The 13,063-nt window shown below is 47.7% G+C and overlaps 1 protein-coding gene across 3 annotated transcripts in view; it reads right to left on the bottom strand.

Annotated features, from left to right (window-relative positions):
* LOC148506596 (complement C4-like) overlaps positions 1–13,063 on the bottom strand; it is a 117,164-nt gene that overhangs the window by 4,490 nt on the left and 99,611 nt on the right. For all 3 annotated transcript variants that reach the window (XM_088446675.1, XM_088446677.1, XM_088446678.1), the window contains 4 exons: positions 12,338–12,440; positions 10,649–10,738; positions 9,452–9,538; positions 5,117–5,200 (listed from right to left, as the gene is read on the bottom strand). In XM_088446675.1, the coding sequence (XP_088302801.1) occupies positions 5,117–5,200; positions 9,452–9,538; positions 10,649–10,738; positions 12,338–12,440 (364 nt within the window). The remainder of the gene's footprint in view (positions 1–5,116; positions 5,201–9,451; positions 9,539–10,648; positions 10,739–12,337; positions 12,441–13,063) is intronic.

Below are 13,063 nucleotides of genomic sequence, written 5' to 3'. Positions count from 1 at the left end.
TGAGGTGTGAGGAGAAGTGAGTGTAGCTGTGAGGGGAGGAAAGGTGTGAGGAGAGATGTGCTGCAGGCAGGTGAGGTGAGGTGTGAGGAGAAGTGAGTGTAGCTGTGAGGAGAGGTGTGCTGCAGGGAGGGGATGTGAGGTGTGAGGAGAAGTGAGTGTAGCTGTGAGGGGAGGAAAGGTGTGAGGAGAGGTGTGCTGCAGGGAGGAGAGGTGAGGTGTGAGGAGAAGTGAGTGTTGCTGTGAGGGGAGGGAAGGTGTGAGGAGAGGTGTGCTGCAGGGAGGTGAGGTGTGAGGAGAGGTGAGTGTTTCTGTGGGGGAGGGAAGTTGGGAGGAGAGGTGTGCTGCAGGGAGGGGAGGTGAGGTGTGAGGAGAAGTGAGTGTTGCTGTGAGGGGAGGGAAGGTGTGAGGAGAGGTGTGCTGCAGGGAAGGGAGGTGAGGTGGGAGGAGAAGTGAGTGTTGCTCTGAGGGGAGGGAAGGTGTGAGGAGAGGTGCTGCAGGGAGGGGAGGTGAGGTGTGAGGAGAAGTGAGTGTTGCTGTGAGGGGAGGGAAGGTGTGAGGAGAGGTGTGCTGCAGGGAAGGGAGGTGAGGTGTGAGGAGAAGTGAGTATTGCTGTGAGGGGAGGGAAGGTGTGAGGAAAGGTGCTGCAGGGAGGGGAGGTGAGGTGTGAGGAGAAGTGAGTGTTGCTGTGAGGGGAGGGAAGGTGTGAGGAGAGGTGTGTTGCAGGGAGGTGAGGTGTGAGGAGAAGTGAGTGATGCTGTGAGGGGAGGGAAGGTGTGAGGAGATGTGTGCTGCAGGGAGGGGAGGTGAGGTGTGAGGAGAAGTGAGTGTTGCTGTGAGGGGAGGGGAGGTGTGAGGGGAGGTGTGCTGCAGGGAGGGGAGGTGAGGTGTGAGGACAAGTGAGTGTTGCTGTGAGAGGAGGGAAGGTGTGAGGAGAGGTGTGCTGCAGGGAGGGGAGGTTAGGTGTCAGAAGAAGTGTGTGTAGCTGTGAGGGGAGGGAAGGTGTGAGGAGAGGTGTGCTGCAGGGAGGGGAGGTGAGGTATGAGGAGAAGTGAGTGTAGCTGTGAGGGGAGGAAAGGTGTGAGGAGAGGTGTGCTGCAGGGAGGTGAGGTGAGGTGTGAGGAGAAGTGCGTGTAGCTGTGAGGGGAGGGAAGGTGTGAGGAGAGGTGTGCTGCAGGGAGGGGAGGTGAGGTGTGAGGAGAAGTGAGTGTAGCTGTGAGGGGAAGAAAGGTGTGAGGAGAGGTGTGCTGCAGGGAGGTGAGGTGAGGTGTGAGGAGAAGTGAGTGTTGCTGTGAGGGGAGGGAAGGTGTGAGGAGAGGTGTGCTGCAGGGAGGTGAGGTGTGAGGAGAAGTGAGTGTTGCTGTGAGGGGAGGGAAGGTGTAAGGAGAGGTGTGCTGCAGGGAGGGGAGGTGAGGTGTGAGGAGAAGTGAGTGTTGCTGTGAGGGGAGGGAAGGTGTGAGGAGAGGTGTGTTGAAGGGAGGGGAGGTGGGAGGAGAAGTGAGTGGTGCTGTGAGGGGAGGGAAGGTGTGAGGAGAGGTGCTGCAGGAAGGGGGGGTGAGGTGTGAGGAGAAGTGAGTGTTGATGTGAGGGGAGGGAAGGTGTGAGGAGAGGTGCTGCAGGGAGGGGAGGTGAGGTGTGAGGAGAAGTGAGTGTTGCTGTGAGGGGAGGGAAGGTGTGAGGAGAGGTGTGCTGCAGGGAAGGGAGGTGAGGTGTGAGGAGAAGTGAGTGTTGCTGTGAGGGGAGGGAAGGTGTGAGGAGAGGTGCTGCAGGGAGGGGAGGTAAGGTGTGAGGAGAAGTGAGTGTTGCTGTGAGGGGAGGGAAGGTGTGAGGAGAGGTGTGTTGCAGGGAGGTGAGGTGTGAGGAGAAGTGAGTGATGCTGTGAGGGGAGGGAAGGTGTGAGGAGAGGTGTGCTGCAGGGAGGGGAGGTGAGATGTGTGGAGAAGTGAGTGTTGCTGTGAGGGGAGGGAAGGTGTGAGGAGAGGTGTTCTGCATGGAGGGATGGTGGGTTGTGAGGAGAAGTGAGTGTTGCTGTGAGGGGAGGAAAGGTGTGAGGAGAGGTGTGTTGCAGGTAGGGGAGGTGAGGTGGGAGGAGAAGTGACTGTTGCTGTGAGGGGAGGGAAGGTGTGAGGAGAGGTGCTGCAGGAAGGGGGGGTGAGGTGTGAGGAGAAGTGAGTGTTGATGTGAGGGGAGGGAAGGTGTGAGGAGAGGTGCTGCAGGGAGGGGAGGTGAGGTGTGAGGAGAAGTGAGTGTTGCTGTGAGGGGAGGGAAGGTGTGAGGAGAGGTGTGCTGCAGGGAAGGGAGGTGAGGTGTGAGGAGAAGTGAGTGTTGCTGTGAGGGGAGGGAAGGTGTGAGGAGAGGTGCTGCAGGGAGGGGAGGTAAGGTGTGAGGAGAAGTGAGTGTTGCTGTGAGGGGAGGGAAGGTGTGAGGAGAGGTGTGTTGCAGGGAGGTGAGGTGTGAGGAGAAGTGAGTGATGCTGTGAGGGGAGGGAAGGTGTGAGGAGAGGTGTGCTGCAGGGAGGGGAGGTGAGATGTGTGGAGAAGTGAGTGTTGCTGTGAGGGGAGGGAAGGTGTGAGGAGAGGTGTTCTGCATGGAGGGATGGTGGGTTGTGAGGAGAAGTGAGTGTTGCTGTGAGGGGAGGAAAGGTGTGAGGAGAGGTGTGTTGCAGGTAGGGGAGGTGAGGTGGGAGGAGAAGTGACTGTTGCTGTGAGGGGAGGGAAGGTGTGAGGAGAGGTGCTGCAGGGAGGGGAGGTGAGGTGTGAGGAGAAGTGAGTGTTGCTGTGATGGGAGGGAAGGTGTGAGGAGAGGTGTGCTGCAGGGAGGTGAGGTGAGGTGTGAGGAGAGGTGAGTGTTGCTGTGAGGGGAGGGAAGGTGTGAGGAGAGGTGTGCTGCAGGGAGCGGAGGTGAGGTGTGAGGAGAGGTGAGTGTTGCTGTGAGGGGAGGGAAGTTGTGAGGAGAGGTGTGCTGCAGGGAGGGGAGGTGAGATGTGAGGAGAAGTGAGTGTTGCTGTGAGGGGAGGGAATGTGTGAGGAGAGGTGTGCTGCTGGGAGGTGGGGTGTGAGGAGAAGTGAGTGTTGCTGTGAAGGGAGGGAAGGTGTGAGGAGAGGTGTGCTGCAGGGAGGGGAGGTGAGGTGTGAGGAGAAGTGAGTGTTGCTGTGAGGGGAGGGAAGGTGTGAGGAGAGGTGTGCTGCAAGGAGGGGAGGTGAGGTGTGATGAGAAGTGAGTGTTGCTGTGAGGGGAGGGAAGGTGTGAGGAGAGGTGTGCTGCAGGGAGGGGAGGTGAGATGTGAGGAGAAGTGAGTGTTGCTGTGAGGGGAGGGAAGGTGTGAGGAGAGGTGTGCTGCAGGGAGGTGAGATGAGGTGTGAGGAGAAGTGAGTGTTGCTGTGAGGGGAGGGAAGGTGTGAGGAGTTGTGTGCTGCAGGGAGGTGAGGTGAGGTGTGAGGAGAGGTTTTTTTGCTGTGAGGGGAGGGAAGGTTTGAGGAGAGGTGTGCTGCAGGTTAGGGGAGGTGAGGTGTGAGGAGAGGTGAGTGTTGCTGTGAGGGAGGGGAGGTGTGAGGAGAGGTGTGCTGCAGGGAGGGGAGGTGAGATGTGAGAAGCAGTGAGTTTTGTTGTGAGGGGAGGGAAGGTGTGAGGAGTGGTGTGCTGCAGGGAGGTGAGGTGAGGTGTGAGGAGAAGTGAGTGTTGCTGTGAGGGGAGAGAAGGTGTGAGGAGAGGTGTGCTGCAGGGAGGGGAGGTGAGATGTGAGGAGAAGTGAGTGTTGTTGTGAGGGGAGGGAAGGTGTGAGGAGAGGTGTGCTGCAGGGAGGTGAGGTGAGGTGTGAGGAGAGGTGAGTGTTGCTGTGAGTGGAGGGGAGGTGTGAGGAGAGGTGTGCTGCTTGCTGTGAGTTGAAATGACCAGATAGGAACGAAACAAGACCTCCTGAAGAAAAGAAGAAGAAAGTGCCGACCACGGAAGAAGAAGAGGAGCCACTGACCTCTCCTAATGGTAAGCTGCTTGGGCCACCTTCACTTATTTCACCCTCCCTAGACCACCAGGGTTGTTGCACACTAGATTTGTGGGTGCAGTTAGATCTCAGGCCTGCGGTGCCTGTTAGATGGGCAGACAGCCTGCGCCCCCTAGTAAGTGGCCCAGGTCACTGTGTCATTATTTTGGAGTGAGGTTATGGAAATATCAGGGGGGCACAGGATTAAAGCCCCCTGATATTTCCATACCCCCACTTCAAAATGTTCACTTCAACCACTACTCTGCGGTGAAAAGACGATGATGCGATTCTCGGCAAATCGCGTCAAAATGACCCTGCCCCCTATGTGCAGTACTGCAATTTGTGGCATTGTACAGCGTGGGAGGGACACCACTGGCCCCCTGTAACTCCTGGAGGGGGAACTAAATAATGTATTGTGTTGGCAGTGGCTCTAGTATACATAGGCCCTCATTCAGAGCCGTTCGCTATTTGCGGTCGTTCGTTTAAAAACAAGGGGTGGCTATTCAAATGATCCGTACGCACATTGCAGTCTGTTCACACCTCTAAGTCTGAACGAACGAGCAAAACATACGCTCGTTTATTTGTTAAAAACGCCCCCTGGCCGCTCGCATCCTACGTCATGTCCGCTATTTATTAGATTAATCGAGTACATCGACCAGCGTATGAACTGCTCGCTATTCTTGTGGTTGGTGTTTGCTACCACAAATTTGCGAGCAGTTCTGGCTATAAAATAACCCAGTGACGTGGTCAATGACGCTGCTGTTTTAAATATACACACCCATAAAACGCCCGTTTTGACCTTTAAGCACGCCTGCGTTCGGATCTCCACTCCCCATTTTCAAGCACCTTCCCCTGTTACCACCCACATACGCCTCATTCTGTCACTCAAAATAGCAGGCACTCGCTATATAGCGTACAAAGGATTTTCGGCCGCACTGACTGGTTCGCGCATGCGTACTAAAAAGCGTACGCATGCGCAGATGTGCAAACATCGCTCAGAACGAGCGTACTGCCGCTAACGAGCGGCTCTGAATGAGGGCCATAGTTCCCAAATTCATGGTGCGACCACTATAACAATAGCAAAGACCTTATATTAAATATATTGTGTCCTCATAGAGATGTTTGGGGTGGATCACTTACTTTTCTGCAGAACTTCAAGAGTTTCACCTGTATAGACAATGAAGGAACCTTCCTGCTTCACTTCTTTCACGTTCACACGGAGCCCTGCATGGTGGAGAGAGAGTGACATACAATGGGTGATTTATATTCATCTAGTATGATGGTAACAAGCAGCTCAGCTCTCTGTCTCGAAATAAACCCTGCAATATATGACTTAGCGCCTGATTCAGAGATGGACGCTAATGTGATCGCTGCTGGGCTTTTTTGAACGGACCGCTGCTTTGAATTGACGCTAATATTTCCAAAGCTAACCCGAGCATAAAGACGCCCACTGCCGCCTTCTGATCTGCGTCCAAATTCGTGTACCAGTGTAAATATCGGTAACATCGATGCACATTGACCAGCCATACAGCTCTTGCGGCAGTTCTGACCCACCTCAAATACAGTGTCTCTCCAGCCACGCAGAAAGCTCTCAGGCTACGTGGGAGATTGCAAGGGCTAATTTATGTACGCCCATGAAACAGCGTTTAAACGGCCGGACACGCCTGTGTTTTTCTAACCCTCCCCCTGTCACCTCCTCCAAACGCTGACTACCTGTCACTCACTTTGCGAGTGAATCCTCTCTGCGAGCGTAATCACAAATCAATCGCTACGTGAGCGCATTAGCAAACAATCGCTCAACTGCCTGAATATCACCATTGCGTACATCTCTGTATCAGGCCCTTAGCCAACACTATCCTCCTACATAATGTCTCCCAATCTTTTATTTATTTCCAGGAATGCGGTAAATGCCTATTTCCCTATGGATTGTGAGCTTGCCAGCAGGGCCTTCCTACCTCTATGTCTTGTTATTACTCAATTTTGTTTTATTACTGTTGTTTCTAATTGTAAAGTGCAACAGAATATGCTGCGCTATATAAGAAACTGTTAATAAATATTAATAAATAAATGTATGTATGTAACATAGCCCTGGGATCTGTACAGTCTGTAAGAATGAAGTTATTGACCAGTGGTGTAGCTGTGTATATCGCATAGGTGGAATCTATAGCAGAAAACAGCATTTCATAGTGCAGCCAGGAGCGATATAATGACTTAATAAGCCTCACGTAATAGGCTGCGAGATGCAAGTACGGGCGCGATTCCGGTATAAGTCTGCCTGTATTTTTTAAGCAGCAGTCATATAAAAGTCAAAACCAGGCTGACTCGCTGGGAACTCGCTGATGCCTGTGTCTCTCAAGATACAGCTGTGCAGACTCGTTCTTACACTACGTATTATTACTCCTATAGTAGGCTACTTTAGGGCAAGGTAAAGATACTGTTATTTTTTAATATGCTATTTGTTTATGATATATATCATTATATTGACTGCAGAAGGTCTCTCCCATCTCCTCAATGTGATCACAGTGGAAGCCTGGGCGTACCTCCCAGCGGCTCCCATGGTGATGGAGATGGTGACCGTTTTAAAAGCGGAGGATCAGGGAAAGTATGGGAGTGTAGGAAAGGGGGACGCGGGGGTTTATGATGAAGTGGGAGGGGGGTTGGGACAGAGCCAGGGTGAAGCAACAGGGGGAGGCACAGCCAAAAACGCATACTTGCCTACTTTTGAAAAAGCATTTCAGGCAGTGTGTGAAAGCAGCATCTATGATCGCGGCGGTAAAGTGGGCGTGTACTGTACATCTGAGAGACGTGTCCTATACTGACTTACATCCACATGTGAACGAGCCCCAAAGTAGTTAGTTAGTAGTTAGTAAGATCTATGTGTTGATGAAAACACCCTGATACGTACCAGAAAATACATGTAACCATAGGGATCATTGTGCCTTATAACCAATGCAGGGAAATTATACTAATGATCCCATTTGAATGTGTATATTTCTGGGGGGGTTTTATATAACATCTACATAATGGGGGCAAGGTGCAATCAGGGATATTGATAGACTTTTCAGGGAGTCAGGGAGATTACTGCTATTTCAGGGAGTACCCCTGACAATCAGGGAGAGTTGGCAAGTATGCAGAAAAGGTGCTAGGCCAAGTGGAGGTGGCGGAGACTGTGGTGACCCATATGGGAGCGGTGGAGGGGATTGCACCTCCCCTAAGATCCCCGGCTTGGCATGACCAGCTTGCGGTGTTAATGCTTTGGCCATGGAGCCCTGGTGATAGGGTCTCCTGGTTGTGGCATTACACCCCGGTCGGTTCGGGTCCGGTGCTGGTTTTAAATATAGGGGGAAGCCTACGCAATTTTTCCCCCCTATATTTAAAGCCAGGTGCTGGTTCCTAAATTACGGGGAAACCCTACTTGTTTTGTTCCCCGTCATTTTTGGAACCAGGACGGCTGAGCAGCCCGGAGCTGGTTATGTGTGGGGACCCCTTGTCATTTTTTTATACATTAACACTTTACATTAAGTACACATGCAGATACATACACAAATCACACTGATCTGTGTATGTTTCTGGCAAACTCACAGCTCCGGAGGTGAGTGTTTAAAACTTCAATTTCTAAGCGAGTTTGCTGTCATCTCACCCGATGTTGTCATCTCGATACTTGGTAAATGTAAATTTGCCAGCTGTATATTTTAGGTGAAAAGTACTTCCGAGTTTGCCCGGTGGTGATAAGATTCGAGTTTGCGATCTCACCTGAGTTTTACGAGTGAGAAGAGAGAACTTTCTCCCAAACTCACAAGAGTTTGCCTTTAGTAAATTTGCGAGTTGAAAAACATGTCTAAACTCACCAGAGATTGCCATCTCAACCAATCTCAAATCTTAGTAAATTTACCCCCAGGAGTCACTATGATTAAACTTGATTTTTACTACCAGAAATAAAAACATTGCCGATTGCCTGTCTGATTAGAATATTGCTGTCAGAACTCCATCAATGAATTGCCCACTGCTAGCCCTATACAGAGCTCCCCTGCATGGGGACCTGGGAAGGGATGGCCACTGTTGCATTCTTGCTTAATAAATACAGCAGACCTATTGTAAAGCAGCTGACACCATTATACTGCAACGATCTGCAACAAATGATGTTACTACATTCATTTACTGTTACATTCAAAACAATAAACACTTTACACTGTAACAACTACTATTTGGCAAATGGGTGATTCAATTCATGCAATGCGAGTAGCGCCAGGAAGGAGTTCCCAGCACTATTAAATTGCCCCCATCATGCACTGCACTTAGTTAAGCCGGTGATTAATCGTGGTAACCGGCATTCTCCGACTTAAGTGCCAGACGCGCTAAGACGGAAAACAGCATTGCGGCCGGCACGAAGAGGTTTATTTACTAAGTCTTGGAAGGAGATAAAATGAACGAATTTTCATCTCCCCAACCGGTCATCTCCTAACTCTGTGTCACAGGCTGTGTTTGAAAAAAGACACTTAGGAGCAGGTTGGTTGGTACATAATCTCCGTTCACTTTATCTCCATTCAAGGCTTCATAAATAGACCCCTTAAGTCGGATTTCTGCTCGCACCTCAGGAAGATACAAGCAGGAATCCTCTAGTCGGGCTTAACAGCGCTGTCAGTTGAATAGTTCCGGGAACTCCTTCCCGGCGTTATTCAAATTGCGCTGAATTAAATCGTCCGCCTTTGCAATCCTAAACAATTTCTTTTGAATCTTGGGGATACGCTAAAATAATAGAATGCTGTTTTGTTGTACTGTTTTGTTTTTGTTTTTTAATCTCCACAATCATTACATGAAGTAGCCCCTAAAGTTACCCGCGTCATTGGCCACGGAACTTAACCAACAACCAGAGATTACTACGCAGAAATGTATTGTATTTGGGCAGTAATATAACATTACGATCACCTAGAACTAAACTGCTGACCTCAGTACATATATTGTGTAGGGGATTTACTGTGTCTTACATGACATGTAATTAAATCCTCAGTAATAATCTACATATCAGGATCCCTAGGTCCCACTACTTAATCACAGACACTATAGATAATGTGAAATAAAGGATATATAAAGAGGGGCACATCCACCTATTTTAATCAACTATTTCTATTTTTTCTGCATTATTCATTGTTTTAAACTATTTCACTAAATAAAATTGTGATTATATCTATATAGGAACTGCTCCATACTGGCGTTGTACAGCAATATGTACTATTTATGAATTGTGGGATTAAATGGGAGATACACATTATTTTATGAAAATCAAATAAAACTAAATATACCACTTATCAAAGCAGTATGGATTACTTTTATATCCAGAATCGCTTTATTCATCCTTCTCAGACTTTCCCCTCTTATCCCATTCTCTACCCATCATCTCAGCCCCTGCCAGTCATCTCACCCCTGCCAGTCATCTCACCCCCTGCCAGTCATCTCACCCCCTGCCAGTCATCTCACCATATGTCACTCTCGGGTCATAGCAGGCAAATGCTTGTCGTTTTGGCTTTTGTAATTTCAGAGTTTGCTTTGCCATGGGACACGGACCTGTGTTAAAAACAGAGACAGTCACAGTATTTAATTTCTGCACCCAAACACTCACCTCTATATTTCACCATAGCTTGGAACTTCTCAGGGGATATCAGCAGTTTAGTACTCTGATTGCAGGAATAACATCAGTTATCAGTCAAGTAATCAACAGTGGGAGGATGGGACTGATCCTGGCAGGTAGCGATTCATTTGATAATTATCATAATAATTCACTCCACCACCCTGATCTGTTAATCGCTTAGATGTTAAACATGCCAATACACTAACATCAAGTGATCTATTCCCATATAAATCTGTCTCCCTGAGATGGATACATGCAGGGACTAACTATCTCACTCACATGTACAGGCAGAGACTAATCTACCTCCTCCACCTGTACATGCAGGGACTGATCGCTCTCACCTGTACATCCAGAGACCGATCTCCCTCACCTGTACATCCAGAGACCTATCTCCCTCACCTGTACATCCAGAGACCGATCTCCCTCACCTGTACATCCAGAGACCTATCTCCCTCACCTGTACATCCAGAGACCTATCTCCCTCACCTGTACATCCAGAGACCGATCTCCCTCACCTGTACAAGCAGAGACTAATCCATCTCTCTCGCCTGCACAAGTAAGAACTTATCCATCTCCCTCACATCTCTAAATGCAAGGACTAATGTATCTCCTTCACCTGTACTTGCAGGGACTGATCTCCCTCATCTGTACAAGCAGGGACTAATCTCCATCACCTATAGATGCACAAACTAATCTTTTTCCCTCACCTGTAGAAGCAGGGACTAATACATCTCCCTAACCTGTACATCCAGAGACTGATCTCCCTCACCTGTAGAAGCAGGGACTAATACATCTCCCTAACCTGTACATCCAGAGACTGATCTCCCTCACCTGTACACTTGGTGGAACGGGAGCTCCTCCAATAAGTTTTCAGCTTTTATTTGCAATTAATGTATATATCTACTGTCTTAGAGGAACACGACAACTGATGAAGGCTATCGCCAGATGTCCCCAGTATATAGTATAAGTGGAAAGCCCCTATAAAATTATATTGATCTAGCAATTAAATAGCTTATCAGTAAAAATCGGTAGAAATATTCCCCTACCTTCTGCACACTGACAGACGTCCCCGGAGCATAGGGTGGTAATGAAGGCTGCTGCAGATGGGGCTCCATAGAACACTCTGCATTGATTCTCTGTGAGGACACAACACTTGTATTTAATGGACAACTATAAGATCAAAGAATGCACCAGAAAAGTGAATGGGGAATGCTGTTACCCCATCACACCAATGCAAATACCCATGCATGTTTCCCATTCAGGTTGTTCTGACTGTTCATTGGGTTAGTATAATGTGGTTTTCTGCAAGATGGGTGTCTTAGAATGTCACAATTTACTGACACTGCTCTTAGTGGTGTAAGGAAGAGAACATCACAATTTACTGACACTGCTCTTAGTGGTGTAAGGAAGAGAACATCACAATTTACTGACACTGCTCTTAGTGGTGTAAGGAAGAGAACGTCACAATTTACTGACACTGCTCTTAGTGGTGTAAGGAAGAGAACGTCACAATTTACTGACACTGCTCTTAGTGGTGTAAGGAAGAGAATATCACAATTTACTGACACTGCTCTTAGTGGTGTAAGGAAGAGAACATCACAATTTACTGACACTGCTCTTAGTGGTGTAAGGAAGAGAACGTCACAATTTACTGACACTGCTCTTAATGGTGTAAGGAAGAGAACGTCACAATTTACTGACACTGCTCTTAGTGGTGTAAGGAAGAGAACATCACAATTTACTGACACTGCTCTTAGTGGTGTAAGGAAGAGACCATCACAATTTACTGACACTGCTCTTAGTGGTGTAAAGAAGAGAACATCACAATTTACTGACACTGCTCTTAGTGGTGTAAGGAAGAGACCATCACAATTTACTGACACTGCTCTTAGTGGTGTAAGGAAGAGAATGTCACAGTTTGATCTGCTGAGAATCCTTATTTGTTCTACACATAAACTTAATATTGATCTCTAATCTGATAAAACAACATTAGATAATATATAATAAGCTGAAGAGAAAACAATATGCTTGGCTTTACTGCAAGACTTGCAATTTAATATTTATTTGCATCATAATCAGACCCATATTTACGTTTGCCCACCTAAAACATTTATGCAGTGCTGTAACAAATGACCTAGCCCCCCACCTTACTTTCTAACGGATCAAACCCCAACAGCATGTCATATACATAATAATAATCATACAGTGAGTACCATCACCACCCAGGACTGGTCCTCTGTGACCTACAGTATCTACAATCTGGCCCTGGTTTCAGTATATTGTAGTTACTGCTGCTGTTCTCTTTCCACAACAAAAAAAGGCAGATTTATTATTAAATTATTTCTTCCAAAGTCAACAGGAGAACTGGACATTGCTATGGATGGAGTTATGCTTTGCACACCATTGGTGGAGCTTCAATCAAGTGTAACACCTGGGCCCCTTAGATGACTGAGCGAGAAACTGGGTTCTGACAAGTTAGAAAGTCCTGGGAAATATTTAACCACAAAGATATAGAAAATTAAAGCATTTTGGATGAATCTGTGTCCATTCAAAAAAGGTAAATGTCGCCTCCAGTTGTGCAGGATATGCAGACAAGTGACTACAAGAGGATTATAGTAAATACCATAAACAAATCATTTGTAATCGATGTTAACCTGCATAAATAAAGCTTTAAATGGTATTAAACTCTATAGCATTATTCCTGAATTTAGAAATGTATGACAAAATACTATTACCGGGCTCATAGAAATCGTACAGAACTGCAGATGCTGGCTGCAGAGGGGAGATCTTCACTGTCTGAATAGCTTCAAAGGTCACACAATTCCGATCATTGGAAACCTGTAGTAAGGAAAGAGATTAAATTGGTGGTGAAATGCGTGAGCAGAAAAATGGAGTGGAGGATATGGGGAGAAAAAAGGGGGAAAATAAATAAAGACCTGGACAGAACAGAGAGTGAAGGAGAAAATGAGCAGGACATGAATGGAGGAGCAAAGAGGAATTGTGATACTCACCATTAAAACCATTCCTCTAAATCCATCTGTGGGACACCGCTATACCTTGGGGTGTAGAGGGTGCCGTGATGGGTACATCTTATTTGCTTGTTTGTTGTCTCCTCCCCATCTACAACCCTCCCCCACCATGGTCTCAGTTTAGAACTAACAAAAAGCCCATAGGATATATCCAAATCAAACACTTAACCATGACAACACTTTAGAAAAACCTGAGCGAAACACAACAGAGTGAAAGAAGGGGTGGGAATGTAGTTTTCCACAGATGGATTCAGAGAAATTGATTTAATAGTGAGTACCAAAAATGTTGTTTTCTCTGTCACCCTATGTAGGGAACATTGCAATAACTTGGGGACGTTTCACAGCTGCCTCTAGAGTAATGTATGTTGAAACAAAGCTCACCCAAAACTTTCTGTGAAGGACTCTTTAGAGGCAAAAAACATCAAGAGAGTC

Source organism: Taudactylus pleione, unplaced genomic scaffold, assembly GCF_031769625.1.
Source record: "Taudactylus pleione unplaced genomic scaffold, aTauple2 ptg000400l, whole genome shotgun sequence".
Classification (NCBI taxonomy): domain Eukaryota; kingdom Metazoa; phylum Chordata; class Amphibia; order Anura; family Myobatrachidae; genus Taudactylus; species Taudactylus pleione.
Note: the sequence above shows the minus strand (reverse complement) of the source record. Positions and strands in the feature narration are given on the sequence as shown.